This window comes from Trichoplusia ni, chromosome 18 (genome assembly GCF_003590095.1).
Source record: "Trichoplusia ni isolate ovarian cell line Hi5 chromosome 18, tn1, whole genome shotgun sequence".
Taxonomy (NCBI): Eukaryota; Metazoa; Arthropoda; class Insecta; order Lepidoptera; family Noctuidae; genus Trichoplusia; species Trichoplusia ni.
This window is the reverse complement of record NC_039495.1, coordinates 7,335,096-7,352,985: the sequence shown is the minus strand read 5'-3', so window position 1 is coordinate 7,352,985 and position 17,890 is coordinate 7,335,096. Positions and strand designations below refer to the sequence as shown.

General features: G+C 35.2%; 1 protein-coding gene across 1 annotated transcript in view; it reads right to left on the bottom strand.

Moving 5' to 3' along the window:
• Positions 1-17,890, bottom strand: part of LOC113502824 (alpha-tocopherol transfer protein-like) — a 38,589-nt gene that overhangs the window by 10,857 nt on the left and 9,842 nt on the right. The window contains exon 2 of the mRNA XM_026884542.1: positions 4,293-4,417. Coding sequence (XP_026740343.1) covers positions 4,293-4,417 — 125 coding nt within the window. The remainder of the gene's footprint in view (positions 1-4,292; positions 4,418-17,890) is intronic.

Here is a 17,890-nt window from a genome sequence, read left to right as displayed (position 1 = left end):
AAAATTAAATACTACTAAGTACTTTAGTATTTACACGGGAGGCTGAATCACTCATTATGACATTATTCTCAAAAAAAAAAACGAAAATTCAAGAAAATCCTTGAACGATACATGCGATATATTGGACTTGTATTTTTGAGGCAAATAATCAAATCTAGACATACTCGAGACTGCTTTTAGGAACGAAGCTAACATTTAATTAAGCTTATATTTAAATATCTAGATACTTGACACATAAAGAGGATATGAATGAAATAACATGGAATAGCTATTAACGCTGGAGTATTCCATACGAAAGAAAGTATCTATTTTATTAATCTGCTTCGTCGTTCCTTTAACGATCGTAACCGTATACTCAGTAGTTTTCGTAGATCACACAAATGCTAGTCCTATGCGGGAAGGATCAAACCCACGGTACGTCGCGAACAGTGGGTTACGGTATTAAAGTGATTTTAACAATCATTTCTGTGCTCATAATAGCCGTAGGGTGATCTTTTTTAGATTTGTAGATTTCTTGATAAATGGACTACTCAACGCAAAAGATTAGGGGTTTATTAAATCGTTCCTGAGATTTTCGCGTTCAACAAAATAAACTTACTCCGAAGATTTATTTAGTAACATTTAAAGGAATATGACACGTGACATTTCCATCACGAATTCACACACAACACTGCAAAGACCACTCAACAAGGGTTACATACAAAACATTGACATTTTATTTTATTTTTATTTGGGAAACGAACAGATATACTATAGTTAATAAAATACATACAAAATAAACAAACACATAAGCGACTATTCAATAAACTGACTGACGTTCTTTATTTAAAGATAATTTATAATTATTATTTACGAGCTAATTGACTGCACAAGGTAATGTTGCCTTTAATAATTAAAAGAAATGCTCAATAAATATAGCCGTGTACTCTGAATAATGTTTTACGATAGTATTGATGACAGAAACATAAAGATTCAGAGGGCATACTCCTGAAACTAGTTTGGGTCTTTTTTTGTTTTGGTTCTCGAGCCAATCCAAGATCGAGTACTGATTCAGTGTTTCCAGTAGTTCCAGCTCCTGCCACTGCATGAATTGGCGCTAGAGTCGGGTCCCAGAGTACGAACTTGAAGTTGAACTCCATTCGATTGATACAAAACTCGATTTCTTCGAGATAATTAAAACATCATTTTCATTGGCCTAGCCTTTTCCCAACTATGTTGGGGTCGGCTACCAGTCTAACCGGTTTCAGCTGAGTACCAGTGTTTTACAAGAAGCGACTACCTATCTGACCTCCTCAACCCAGTTACCTGGACAACACGACACCCCTTGGTTAGACTGGTTGTCAGACTTTTCAAGCTTCTGACTACCTGTAAAGACTATCAAAGATGTAGGAATAACAGCCGGGACCCACAATTTAACGTGCCTTCCGAAACACGGAGGAACTCGCTATGACACAGATCTCCCATCTACGGGCCAACGCGTCAAGCATAGCTTAACCTGTGAGCGTTTCACTTATACGGTTATAGCTTAGCCACGAGCTCCTCACGAGATAATTAAAACAAATATATCAAAATTAGCATCAATTATTATAAGATTATTAGATAAATACGAACGTATGAATATCTACGAAAACGAAACAGGTAAGAATAGTTAAAAAGATTTAAGTATTATAATTATTTTTGAATATTTCCTTCCAGCCTTCCTGCTAACTCTTATTTTAAATGCCCAACAGGGCCCACAATGCTGCAATTCTCCAAAAATAATGTAGGTATATCCTTATGTACCTACCACTTAAGTGCACTTTGTGGAATGCAATAAACGTATTGAGTATTGAGATTGAGATGGAACAATGAATCTTATAAAACATCCTACCAATACTATAAACACGATGTGTGGATGTATTGTTTGTTACTCTTTAACACTCGAACAGCTAGATCAATTTTGATAAAATTTTATATGGAAGAATTTTATACCCTGAATAAACACATAGGCGATCCTACTCTTTCAAATGACGGACAATATTTTTGCAGCTTTAACCGTCTTCTACAATGCCAATTAGCCATACGTTGGGATCGAACTTGCACCTCGTGTGTACAATACATATACTATGTAGAACCGCTGGGCCATCACCACATCGACAACACATGTCCACTCAGAACCCAATCAAAGAAATATATTTGTTTTACATATTTTCCACAAATTCAGTAAGAATTTAAAGTTTGCCTTTTAGAATAAATAATAAACAACTATACTCTTGCGGTTATATGCAGTAACCGTGAATGTCAATTTAAATGCATTAAATATTTAATAAATACACAAAATGAAAAATACTTCACATTTTTATATTAATAACAACCTTAGTTCAAACGAATTAGGTCCAAATTTCAACACCTTTTTTACCTAAATGTGTCCTAAACATTTTCATTTTATTTTTTTAACAAGTTTACCTCATTTTCGTAATATACCTGCATTAACCAACATTGTATGCTAACAAAATTTAAACCCTGTTCAAATTGACGAACTGAGTTAAAATGTTTGTTACATATAAATATTGACTCGACCAGTTTAACATGGTTCAATATTTATTTATTAATTAGCACAGAAATGTCCCAAAATGAAGGTGAAACGTGTTTTTCAAAGCGTCAACATTTAATATAAAAACCCCCGCATAACAAACCATCTTTACTAAGAACAAGATGTAGTAATTGATACTCTCGCTTGACAATCAGATGACCATATCCCATTTTCCCATCACCAGATTCTTTATCCAACGAAACGAAGAACACTATTGATTAAGTCTATAATAATCTATTGCAGTGCGCTTTCTTTCTCTTTATTTTTTTTTCGGTAGTGGATTTGCGGTAGGATACCATAACAGAACTTTTCTAATTCAAAGGCTTGAGATATTATGAAATGTAAAGGGATGTTTATGTCACCAGCAATTTATGAAAAATGTAAAATTGCTAACATTTATTACGAAAGCATCAAGGTCCAGAATAGTAACACAAAGCTATTAAACTAAAATACAATATTGAGTCCGATTTTAAGTTTTACAACGAACCCATATTTCGAACATCAACAAAATATCGATGCCAAAATCAATTCAACCTTGTCGTGCCCATTTTAAGAATGAATTTCTTCGATATATTGATCAAAAGGAGTTCAGAATGATTCATCCAACCAATATTGGCGAGGTTAAGTTGTAAATTGCAAAACATATTAAGGTTGACTCTAGCAAAGACAGAGATATATTTTGTAATAATTTTCTCGTCAAAGACGTGACGTAGACGTACGTATTTTAAATCAACAGCATCGCTTTATGGTGTGCGTAGTCTAAGTCAAACTTAAAAGATGCAACGGTTTACTCACGCGTATTTATCGGGATTAACTGTGTAGTTTAACTAAAGACTTTAGACTAAAATACGTCTTGCGACCGCACCGCTAAGTCAGCATGATTAAGGACTTCGGTTGGGTCCGAAACTAGTCGGACGATTCCGATAAATACGCGTGAGTACAACGTTGCATCCTTTCAGTATGAATTATGATCACTAAAGTTGATATAAAAAACTAAGAACGCATCCCTGGCAGATATGCAACCTCACACACAGTACACAGCTTTTTAAAGTAGTTTTAATAATTAGGAATCCTAACTTTAAAGCATAAATGTACGATATAATATATGTAGGACAAGGCTTATTTTATAAATGCTGAATAATAAAAATAAAAGTTAACAAATCATCAAAGATGGCTGTCATTTGACATTTGAACCTATCAATACTAAAGTATTGTGAGCCAGACGGCATTAATATCTTGAATGAAGAGCCAAGAGCAATTCGCATACCTACTTATCCATTTCATGTTTGTATGTAAGCCCACTTGTTTAAAAATTGGTCAGAAGAATTTAATTTCAATTAATTACTGTTATGTTTAAGACACTAATTAAAGCAGTCATTGTAAGAAACATCAACTTAATGATCTGGCTAACAATAATCTTTTGTTCGCAAATTTTAAAAATATCGGCAATGGTGAAATTAAAAACGATTATGTAGGTATGATTATCGTAGATATAAACTATGAAAAACATGCCTTAGATATCAATGATTAAATATTTCGACCAGGTTCGGAAAGGTTATCTGAAGTAGTGGAATCCGATAAAGAATTTTAGCCTGACCCCCAGGATTAGGGAACGGAGGATCTCTCTTATCCACAAAGAGTCTGTAAGGCCCATCTGAGTTTTTCAGAGCAGAGGAAATCCATGTACGATTGATATCCAAAAAATGGTAAAAATACTCACCCACAGTCATGAAGAGTAGTTTGCAGCCAGACTCCAAGTTGTACTTCGATGGCTCCGTGTCATGAAGCCGATGGTAGATGATGTCGTAGCCCTGGCAAGACTTGCCGGGGAGAACGGAAAACTCCCTAGAAAAAAGAAAATTAAAATGAGAAAATCCCAGCTAGCGAACTTAAATAATTTCTTCTCATTCATTTTTGAGACGATTAAAACTAAGTCGAAATCAATTCATCCGTTTGATAGCAACGGTGCTAATATATACTATATATTCATACTATATAATATTCATACAATATTCATACTATATAATATTCATTACAAAGCAATTAATTATGACTTAAAACAAAAAAGGTAGATGAAGAAAGTATTATAACTTTTTCCTTCATAAATAATCAAGCTGGTTAGCTGAAACGGCGTCGGGTTTTAATTATTAAGACGATACTACGCCTGTAAGAGTACTCTTGACATTTATGGTCTTAATCTCATTATTTATAGGTCTTGGAGGTAATGAAGATAAAGCTAAAGTACACCCATTTATATGTTGTACTATGTTTAAAATAGTACAACCAGTAGAGTTTGAGCAGTAGAAAAAAAACGTCACAGAGTAAAACTTTCTTATTGTGTCTTTGACATTGAGAAGTGTAGTATAGTCATATAATCGATTTTCAATCTTGAATACGTTAATAAATGTTTGATAGACTGGAAATGCAGTTAACACTTGCTCAGGATATGAAAAAAATGCTTTTGAAATACTTCGGAGAATAGGTCAAAACCTACGCCCACAAAAGCTGCTTAGTACTGAGCATGAATTATCCGAATCAGTGAGCTTATACGTTACATAGACTAGACACACACTCAGATCAAAATATGCCTCTATCATACAAAATGCAAATATATTCAGCTATGCTTAATATTAAAAAGCTTATGACACACAAGTTTCAAGTTGAGAACGTTTATAAGCCGAGGCCTTGAAACAAGGTCGCCAAAAGTGGTTCGTTAAAGCACTCCGGACAAGGCCTAGAGCGATGCCAAAAGTATGAAAATGCAGGTAAATGTAGTATATTGGATGTCAAAGACAAAAGCTACAGTAAAATTCTGCGACACTGGTCAAACCAATTCTATGTATTGAACTGACGAGTCGAAATCACGATACTTGTTTATTGAAAAGAAATGTTCTTCAAAATCATTAAAAGTTTTATATTCCAATGTGAGGCAGTATTGTTAACATCGTCAGGGATCTACAAATATGAAATTTCCAAGAGCGCAAAGAGCATCCACGGCTCCAATTTATTGTATCGACAAGTCTAAGTCACGTCACTAGTCCAAAAGCATAATTAAATTCTAAAGATAGCATAGTTAAGACCACATTAGACCTTGCCAAAAAGTAAGAAAATCCAGGTAAAGGGATAAATTCAAAGCCAAATCTCACTGTCCCCGAAAGGGCAGAATCAAATATTTAATTTGCCTAATTTATTTGGGAAAAGGTCGGCCCGTTTTCCTTTTGTTCATTTAATGTTTTTTTGCTTTGCGATGCCTTTTTTCTGGTGTTACCTTTTTGCCAATTGGCAGAATTGTCTTAGGTACTGTCGGTATTTGCTTTTAAAAGACAATCCATTTAAAATAGTATTGAATTAAGCGTAATATGTTTATTGATACCTAAAATGCATAATATAGTTAAGTATTTTATTGTTTAACCATTTAAACCGTTAAAACGTTTGAAGTAGGCAACAAAACTTTGAGGAAATTAAAAAAGCCGGTAAAAGGACTTTATAAAACTTAAAAAATGACCTACTTAGACAAGAGATCCATTGCCTAGGTATCTCATTATTAATGTAGAATACTCTTAAGACAGGTTGTTTACTCCTAGGCAGACACTTTGTGACTACATTGTAACATAAATTATATTACCTGCGTATTTTCCATACCGGTACAATTTACTCAGAATCATGAGAGTACTTGTGTTTTATTATTCCCATACTTTAATGAAATGATTCAATTAGTTGAGAAATACATTTAGGTATTCACATTAAAATTACATGGAACAACAATTTCTGGAGTAGTCAGATGATTTTTATCAAGTCCCACTGCTGGGCAAAAGCCTCCCTAAAATCCATCCACGACTATCTGTTCTGGGCCAGTTGGAACCAGTACACTTAAGTTAATCTCATTAATTCCTCCACTACGTCCCTCATTAAGCATCTTTAGTGGCAGCTTAAAACTTTCTCAAAAGTATATCTATCACCTTGAACAAGTTACGACGAGACCTTAATGCGACTTAAATGTAAATGCCATTTTATTAGGCCCTAAATGTCACCAAGAACCGAGAAGTGACGTCAATGGCTCTAGAAAATTGTGACGCAGATTCATTTCGCATAAATCTCCGTGTATTTACGTTCACAGTTTCCAGTTTATTATATTACGTCATTTAAGGCTTAATACCTAGATCTTTAACTGGATAAGACAGTTTAATCGAGAGCTTTTTGTGACCCCTCTTTAGACGCCCAAATGTTGCCTATATTCAAAAAATTGTGACTCGTTGTGTTTGTCATTTTCAAGCGGGATACAGGGACAAACTTACATTTAGACCGACTCTCAGCTAAGTGGCGTTTTTTGATACATCTGTGATGTGTGATCACATATAGGATAGAGGCTTTATAAATGTACGTCATTACAAGTCAAACGAGTTCTATTTATAGAAGCAATAGAGAAGAAATCGTTGCGAGTAGATTATTGGTAACGACCCTTCGTTTTACAGAATTCGACAATAAAATATGGCTGATTAGGTGCTGAAAATGTAGCTTTGCTTTCCATTACACAATCCTTCCCAACATTTCCCTCTTTCATTTGACATTCAGAATTAAGGGCGGAATAAAAAAAGTAGCATGAAGGAGGTAGGTTCCGCCCCAAAAAAATTAGGATCCATTTTTAGGTGATCATCTAAAAAGAGCAAACTTTGACATAGTTTACGTAAGATCTGCAGAACTTTCAACCAAAGTTCTTTTTACCAAACGAAATGAATACGGTTACCAAACCGAGAATACACAAAAGTCATCCCCAATTTAATTTGCCATTTTCGTCTACAATGTCTATACACATTTCGGCGTCTGAAAGTCCCACCCGCCAAGTCTGGCAGAAACTTCGGTAACTAAACGCTGTAACAGGTCAATAATGTGTCCTATTAACAACCAGTAACCTATTTGCTTTACTAGTCTAACGCTGACTTAAAGAATTTCTTAAAATTAAGGTATGTCGCGAACGCCAAAGATATTTTTGATTACTAACTACAAAATAGTACCTAAATATAAACTTGATTGTCTGAATGACACTTTTACATAATATTGATCACTATTGTGCCTTCTATGCATAAGGAACGGTAAATCTTAAGTCTCCGTTTAAGCTGACTACGGCAAATCTAAAAGAAGGGTTAGGTGACTTGCGAGCTCAACGAATTTGAGACTTTATTAGTCTCAAATTCTCAAAGATACGGTAAGGAAAAAAAATCGCCAAAAAGCTTACGAATAACAGTAGAATTCTTAATTTTTGTACCTAATACTAATTGACAATTCCCAGTTGTGAAAGCAAGATACCAATATCCGAAGAAAAGCAGCATCTCCATCATCTTTACCAAAACCGGCCCTGACAAAGTGAATCAAAACTGTCAAAAATTTCTTACTGACAATACTATAAGAATCTTGGGTTTATTGTTCACATACTCATTCTAAAGAAAGGAAAGGAAAAAGAGGGAAAGCAAATAGGCCTCTTATAACAGAATTCAAGTGATAGTTCCAACCCTTGGAGCATAACAAATGTTATATTTACCGACCCTACTTCTACCCCGAGGCGTGATATACAACAGACTATATTATTATTTTATGCTCAGATTTCGTATTTTTTTGTATTATTTGGGGTCTTTCTAAGCACATTGGACCGGTACAAGGTGAAAACTAAAATTTTCTAGGCGGCTTTTAGAAATGCAGGAAGCGATAATGTTTGTTTTCAAACTTCGGATTGTTGTAAATGGTAATAAGAAATACTAAGTATAACAATACTAATATTATACATTTGAATTATCTTCTTGTCTGTATCTGTTTCTTGGGAGAAACTCAATTTAGTTCAGACTCCTTCAATTCCTAGTCAATTCAAAGGCTTATTTAGGATATCCAAGGTTTCGACTATGGTCTTCAAAATCTCGAGGACGGACCAATGTTGCGAGGAAATTGAAACAGAGTTAACGAAAGATCCAAAACGAAGACCGGACCGATTTTCTGCAGTGGGATTGTCATAAATCGTTTTTACGCAATAATACGTACTGGCGTTTCGATGCGGAAGAACCGTCAAGTATGAAATCGGTTTATGGATTAGGTCTTTGTCATTACTTACTGAACGAGTTTAGAGGAGATTTTGTGATTTGGATGCTAAATACCTTATAATCTGAAGTAACACAAAGGTATTTTTTCATCCCGACAAATCCTCTACTCACCACAAACCTTGCGTGTGAAACCGTAGAACACAGCTACAATATTGGATGTTCATTTAATTTAAAATTGTATAAATGTCCCAAAACGTAATGGAAAATCAAGGATGTTATGGTAAATAAAATAATCCTTTTACAGCGGGCAAAATAACTGTCTGCGTGGGTTGGTGGGGGCGAAATGAGCAGTAAGTAAATAATTAAGTGGAGGAAGGGGAGGAAGGGGAGGTGCTTTCGTATTCTCAGTCTGTCTGTGTTTTGGACTGCAAATTCAAGTCTCATGTATGCTAGTTAAACTTGTTAGATTTGTTAGAGCAGAGACGTCTCCGGAAGCACGTGACCTTACTGTACCACATTTAGCTTTACTCTTTAGGAGTTAATTTATAACTATCATATAGTTTGAAGAAAACAACAGAAATGGGTGATGATGATTTACTTAATGAGTTATGAAACATACAATTCAGTCGATAAAACTGGCAGAATTTTAAATTCAATCATATAACAATGTTATTTTTTAATCTACATACAGTATTTTTAGGAAGAACTTCAGTCATAACATAGTCATACATATTACATTGAAAATAAAATGTATATCAACATTCGTTATTAATATTGATAGAACGCAGCACAAATAAAAACCTTAGACGAAGGAGTTACATAGTATATTATGTGATTTGAAATAAATATAGCGGTTATCCAGTCATAAAAAAAATCATTTAAATATTTATAAGGACATATAAAACATAAACAATATTTATGTGTTTAAGCTAGGTCATCTTAGACAAGGACTAACCGAGTCGTTCGCGCCCTTTCTGTCCCGTTCATTTTGTGTCACGAAGCTTTCTACATTTTCATCAAGAATTTCGCGACACGTCTTCGTCTCTTCTGTTCGTCCTTATAAATCGTAAATCAAAGATCTCCAGAGACATGTCACGTACGAAATGTTAAAATCCAAGCCTTGAACCTCTTCACGGTCGTTTGGCAAAATGTTCAGGAATATTATAATAGACAGGATGACGCAGGATGTTTCGTTTGGAGGGAATCGTTCGAGTTCCTTTTTATGGGCATCATAAAATGCTCATATAATATGTGTGTACCACATTTCCAGGGGTCCTGAAATGGACTATTAACGACATAATGAAGATTATCGATGTCTTGCATTGTCCCGACTGTCAGAATAAGGATGATGACTGAAAATATTAGACAGGTTCGCTAGCTGACAATACAAATTGACAAAGATAAACTACCTTAAAGTATAGGAGAGGGGCGCTTGTGACGTAATGCTTTCGCAAAATTTATACACAAAAATGACGTCACGCATAAGTTTCATTCGCTGTTATTGGATTAATTCAGGGGGAAAAAGGAAGAATATCATCCATTATAATGCATTACGTAAGTACAGTGGCTACGTAAGTAAAAAATATGTCATTCTTATTAGCTATGACTATGACTAGGTCATTCAGACAATCTGTGAACCTCATAACCATAATTTATTGAGTTACAAAATGGACAAAATACCTTTCAAATGGACAGACAATCTGCAATTCGACTGCACGCCGACTCCAAAAAACCTTGTGAAAAACAGGTCTGTAATTTTGCAGACAGTGTAATAGGGTCTGTTAAGTCTATTATATACGAGGCAAACTTGATACCATTTAGTCGGGCGCAATTCCAACGAGCAGAGTCAGACTGTTAATTAGGTACAGAAATAAAAACAGAAACACTGTTACCTTTGACCTATGAGAAAGGCTTAGGTTGGATTAAAACTACCTAAGTTTCTCATAGCCGTCGACAGTATTAATAGTATTTTAGTCTCATTTTGTCGCTGTTACTTTGCTAGCAAGAGAGAGAGGCAAGAAAAATGTTGAGTTTCAGTATTCGATGTAGTAATAAAAGATTTTCCCATACTGTCTGGAAGGCTGGTCTGTGTAGCTCCAAAATACGGACGGATAGGCGAATGATAAAGTCACCTTCCTTCAAACCAAATGACTGCTAGTATTTGTTCAACTTCGCCACCAAAATGCAGGCAAATTAGTAAGCATAAAAGACTTAATTAAGAACTTTCAAAAGCCACATACTTTCTTTGTGTTCCTGTGGTTTTGTTCTGTTAACAAATGTGAAACTTTCGTTGCGGCGAATGCGCCAGTGACCCCAATAGGTCGCATTACATTGCGTCTAGTAATTACCACCCACTGGATCAATAGGCGAACATCCCACCCTGTTTACAGATTAAATGGCTATCAGGAAGTTAGACAGGAAATGAGAAATGGACATAAGTATAGTTGTTCAACAGTTTTTAACTTAGGCGGGTTGATGTTGTGCTAAATCGTATGTAGGAACGACGGACGGAAGTTCGCAGCATAGGCATAGAGAGGGACTGTAAGTTTGTGTAGTAAGAATACAGGTACGCACTGAAGCTTTTTCGAATTCATTTTTATATTACAAGGTAATTATCACTTGCTAGAAACGGTACATTTCAATTCTTTCAAAGGTCTGTACGTGGTTAATATTTATACAAAAAAAATAAAGTATAATGTAGAGAGGAATAGACATTTTAGAATATCACGTGGATAAGAACCGTTGACGACTGATTAACATAGTTACATATACAATATCTTTTTTTCGGGTGATGACAGTACAGACAATTTAAGTTCCCAGGGGAAATCTAAATAGTACACGAAAAAACAGGCTGTCGTTGAAAGCGAAAAACTGTTCTATTACCAACAATTTCATCCCTCGAAAGCAGTTTTTGTTTTCTTACATTCCCATTAAATACAATCTATACAGAAGGTTGCCTATCTACTTGACAGTTTATCTGAAACTGTTTCTGATCCAATAACACTCGATTCCACTTCAACCCCAATTTCGGCACCATTATTAAAATGAATCAAACACATTTTCCCATCGTCGATCTACCCTTTGTAGAAAAAGATACAAGAAGGACAACGACCGGGAAACAAACATATTTTCCAGTTAACCCTATTTATTTGTATACAATGGAAGACATATAAATACATTTATACATACATATGCTGACAGGTCAAATTGATTTCGGATCGCTATTGTATTGAAAATAAACCGTCACGTGATATTAACATTCAAACTAACAATGACATGTTGGCAAGATTGCTAACGCTTAGATTATAAGAAAAACGAGCATTATTATGATGAAATGCTGACAGCTTCTGTAACAGATCGTGAAGAAAGGAGGGTAATGTACATCCGCATTGCTGTATGCATTTAGCTAATCATGGTGGAAATGGTAAACAAGACATTCAACTTTCAAACTTAGCAAAACTTGCAAAAAAGATAACAAAGACACAGAAGAGATTTCGCGGTAGTTTGCGGCAGCGTTCCTGCTTGGCCCCAACTATAGGGAATGGGGAAGCATTCCATTTTTAGCTTTACCCACTTTCCCGGGGGCGAAGGAAGTGCATGAGGATTTCCAATATGTAAAAACAAAGATACAGAAGAGATAATTGAGCTCATCACACAAACATTTTTCCTGGTTAGGAACTAAAGTCACAACTTCTAGTAAAGCACACAGGGCCACCAACAACTAGACCAATAGGTCAGCCAAAGTGTCGATTATCGACCCTTTACGATACATTACGACAACATTACGATCCCGCTTATAAATATTGGTGGGATTTGTTCGAATATTTTGAAACATATTATTATTTAACACGCTTGTTGCAAAAAAGAGAGTAATACTCTCTTGTGCAGTCTAGCAAAAATAGCCTGTGTAGTGCTTTACCAAATTTCATCACAATTGGCCAGACAGTTTAAGGGCGACGGACGGGCCACAGACTAATGCACAAATGTCAATCAAACACCCAGATCCCTTAACTCAGAGCTCATTAAGACCCCAAAACCAACACTGACTATCATTGGTATAATTTAAGACCGAGATATATTACATCACGTTCAGCCACAAACCGAGCCATTCGGGATATTGATGGGTAACACACGTTCGGATAGTTTATCGGGAGATAAATCCCTGTGAATTATACTGTTCAGTTCGACAAAGTTACATATTAATCTTCAGTCCAGTCTGAAGTAACGAAATCCTGTTTGTTCCGCTACTGACAAGTTGTTTTGGCGTTTATAAAGCATAACAGATTTATACAAGCAGGAATTGATCAATTAGTACGGTAAACAGGACGATATTAGTAATAAGATAAATTGGGTTTTAGGTTATTGTAGCGATGCTGTAACGCATTTCGCCATTGCCACTAATATATCAAAGTTCTTAGTTGAACAAACATCGGATTTCCAACTGAAACGGGGATAGATAGATATTTTTGGATCAATAAAGATTTGCTTATCAAGGATTTAACTTTAAATAATGAAGAAGACAAATCCAACGAAGATTTAATTAAACAAACTATTAAATACTAAAACAAAGCCAACATGACATCTATAATTAGACATAATCGAAACGCACAAAAAACACTCAACACAAGCTTGAAATTGGCAACATCACATAAATTCTCATAATTTAAACCTAACTGGTTTAACTTGATTAAAACCACGATTTTTGAAACTCAGATAAATCAGCCAACGGCCCTCGGATAAACGTTTTTTAGCGCAGTGCCTCAGTCGCTACTTAAACCATGACCTTTAAACATTTCGTAACGAACGATTAATATTTGATGTTTTAGGCTCGGTTTCGACATAATTGCGAACGTGACGGTATTGATAGTATTGTTTAGCGACTTAGTTCTCATGTCATTAGAGTTTTTAAATCTGTCGTTGTGTATGTGGTAGGTAACACGACATGAAAGTGTATCTGCATATACCATTTACCTGATTCCTTCGCACGAAACTAGCCTCGGATAGCCAAAGATCGAGATAGATGGAAGGATAGAAGGGAGGTTTTGCCCTGCCGTGAGATACTAATGGCTGATAATACTCTGAATATATGGACTTTTAGTTTTTTAAATATTGTTCTGTACCTCATCAATATGAAAACTGATGTGAATAATCTTCCCATGTAAGACTTTTTTTCTTTGACGATAAAGTTCTGTTGCTCTAACCTCCGCATAGATATTAGTGTCATCATCATTGGCAACTTTTATCATCCCACTGCATAACGTTAGTTTCCTCCCCTTCGTACTATCTCCGTCTCGTCATCCATTTTGATTTGAGATAGTACCTACTGGCTTAACGATATAGTATACCTTGGCGAAGCATCAAGGCTTTTGGATGAATTTATCGTTTTCGGCAAAGCTGTCTAGATCCAACCGAAACTTCGCAATGTTTAAGGCAAGTTTACATTGTAAATTGACTGGAGTTGTCTTGACATTACGAGTAAGGCTACATTTCATTATTATGTAAACTTAAATACACACTTTACGCAACATAAGAGGTATTAAAATTTTACTTTTGTAAAATTCGTGTAATTTTAATGCTCGGTCATCATTTTTTCAAAGTATTGCATGCTAAAGTCTAATGCCCGTCTCATTGCCCATTCAATACTTTGATATCATCTTAAATGCTGAGTTCCTCAAAGATACTGCTTGCTTAATGGCGTTTTATCAATAAAGTTGCAATATTAGTGAGAAATTTCCTCATTACCATTGACTATCAAAATGTCAGTAGCCCACACATTGGTTACTTATTACGAAGTGAAAGCATTTAATGTTTCCTTATAAAAACTTGCATTCCTTGACCTTTCGTTGACCAATTTAATAATTTCGTCAATTATAAACGGATCCGATTCACATATTTTGACGATTTCCGTTAAATTAAGGTCATATTAAAGGAAAACAGAAATAGAATCTTAAATGCTTAGGCTTTGATGATTATTCATGTGAATGTGACTGACTGGCCGACCCTTGGTTTCTAAATGGATGAACGTTTTAATTATTGTCGAATCCAATGATCACGATTGCGATTTTAATAAAAGCAGCCTATGAATTAGTTGTTAGGAAAAAAGCCGCCGATCAGAGGACTCTCTAACATAAAGATGAAACACTAATACCGAAACAACACGGACATGAGGTATGAGCGGTGGTAACAGGTGTTTAGCTACCACTTGCGTGAACAGTTCTTTTAGAAATAAATAAACCCCCGTTTCGAGTCAATCATTTTTTTATGAAATAAGGGGCAAACGAGCAGACGGATCGACTGATAAGTGATTACCGCCGCCCATGAACATCAGCAACATCGGAGGAGTCACAAAAGCATCACTGGCTTTTTTAGACGATGCTACGCTGTACTTTTGCAAGTGGACACACGATAAGACGTTTAAAAATACGGTTTACGTCCAAAAATTTTTTTCTTCACTTTTATTTAAGTTTCCGCTTGACAAAACCTGCTAGTTTTACTACGCTTTGCACATAAACATGGGTACGTACGCAGAGGGACCATAAAACATTAAATAGGTCACTATTCGAGCTCTTTGGGGCTTACACAAACACAGTCACCGATAGTAGCTTTAAACGAAGTTTGTAGTAATTATCTTTTGGGTCTCAAATGTTGATATATTACGATTAAGTTGAAATATATGGGTATCGGTACCTAAGCTATTGAAAAGAAGAGCATTCTCTTTGGTACTGATAGTTGCTGTAAGGTGTGATTGTAAATAATAGGACCCGATACATATCTCAATACTGGGCAACGGCCTCTTCCCATATAGGTTTAGGTAGGTCAAAATTACCATCTTTGATAGACAGCTTTCGAGGTTTTGGCAAAGACAGGACCGCTGTTCGATACAAGTACGACAAATTCCCATAGGTAAGTAAGAATATTTTTAACTCACCGGCCTAGCCTTTTTCCCAACTATGTTGGGGTCGGCTTCCAGTACAACCGGTTTCAGCTAAGTACCACTGTTTTACAAGGAACGACTGCCTATTTGACCTTCTCAATCCAGTTACTGGGGCAAAACGATACCCCTTGGTTAAACTGGTTGTCAGACTTACAAGCTTCTGATTACCTGTAACGACTGTCAAATATGTATGAATAACAGCGGGGACCCACAATTAAACGTGCCTTCCGAAAAACAGAAAATTTTTAACTCTTTAACAAAAAACAATACAATAAAAGTCCCGTTTATTTGAATTGGCGAGTCCTAGAAATAATATTACGCAGTTACTGCCCTCACAATTCCAAGCACTTTCCACATGAATAACATTGAATTATTATTGCGGGTGGTTTCCATTGTAAATTCAATTTTGTTTTTTTAAAGCGAAGCGTACCTAAAAGAGTTTTTATTTAGTTTTGTTTTTCTTCTTTTTTGTTTAATATGCATATATTTTAATTACTTACGTTAAACAAGGGTTCAAGTAATGTAATTAAAATTAATGATACAGTATGTGCTAATGAGTATATTTTTATTTGTGTCTGTTATTTTTAAGTGTGTATGTTAATCAGTCTCTTCAGATAGCATTGCATCTTAGAGCTAAGTATTATCGTTTACAATTCATTAAGGTAATATAACTAAATTTGTCCTATAATTTGACTGACAAGATTTAACTATTCATTAGAACTTCACTGCAGCTACAAATAGTTATATAATTAACTAGCTGTTGACCGCGACTTCGTCCCCGTGGGTAGAAGATATAAGTTATGATTTATACCTACCCATTTTTTGACATTTTCCTTTGTATGTTCGCTCCTCTTAGTCGCAGCGTGATGGTTTATAGCCTAAAGCCTTCCTCGATGAAAGGTCTATTCAACACAAAAAGAATTTTTCAAGTTGAACCAGTAGTTCCTGAGATTAGCGCGTTCAAACAAACAAACTCTTCAGCTTTATATATATAATAATAATAATAAAATTTATTTATTTCCAATAAGTGTATACACAGTTACAGATATATCTTAGGCTATATTTGTAAATACAAATGAATTAGACAACTGTAACCGAACTAGGCAGAGCCTGTATTTCGGTTATCAGTGCCAAAAACCCCTCAAGTATTATTATAATTTTAATAGCCATCAGTTAGAATTATACAAATAAAAGGTATAACATTTTTGCAAGTCTAGTTTTTAAACTAATTTAAACAATATTATATTTACTAAAGGTATGTGTGTGTGTGTGTGTGTGTGTGTGTGTGTGTGTGTGTGTGTGTGTGTGTGTGTGTGTGTGTGTGTGTGTGTGTGTGTGTGTGTGTGTGTGTGTGTGTGTGTTAGCTGTGTGTACGTAGGATAAGTGAGTGTGTGTTTTGTTCAGAACATTGTCGATGTTTTATGTAATGATTAAAGTGGAATATATAAGAGTAGCTCAGTTTCGTCATAGTTGAGTTTCTGTAGATATTGGTATATTTTCTTCTTGCATTGAGCCTTTGTGAGTGGATAAATATTTAGTGTTTTGTTTAATTTATTATAGATATAAGGGCCTATGAAGTTGGAAAACCTAGTGCTGAAGGTTGTGGCAGTGTGGGAGAATCTATTGCATATCATATAATTTCTACGTTTTTGCATAAATTTTGGATTAAAAGTTAATTTGCTATGTTGTAATAGGACGATGTTAAGTAAAAACAACTGCCTCACAGATAGAACATCACACAACTGGTAAAGTAATACAGTAGGAAAATAAAAACTCTTGAACAGACAAACTTTCAATATAGCACGTTGGGCGACTTCAATGGACTTCATTGTGGTTTTTGCTGCTCCACCCCATGAGGAAATGCAGTACATTATAAGTGACTGACAAAGAGCATAATAAATTCGTTTCAGTAACTTAGGTTCCGTGATATGTCTAAGATTTTTGAAAATGTAGATTAGTTTTCTAACTCTACCACATAGTGCTTTTATGTGCTCTTTGAAGTTAAGGTTGCTATCAATTGTAACACCAAGATATTTAATTGTTTCCACCTGTTCCAGAGGATCACATTTACAATTTTGTTCAGAGACACATATGTGCGGTATAATATTTAGAGTGTTACTAATCTGTTGCATATGCCTAATGCTGAAACAAATGTACCTGGTCTTGTCTGTATTAAGAGTAAGGATATTAGACTTCAGCCACTTTCCAACCTTGTTGAAACCTAGTTGTGCAGCATCAAAGGTATCATCCCATGTGTCGGCAGAAAAAACTAGAGCAGTATCATCTGCAAACGAGATAATCTTGCCATGAGTGATATTGAGATTGGTGAGTTCATTTATATAGACGAGAAACAAAGTA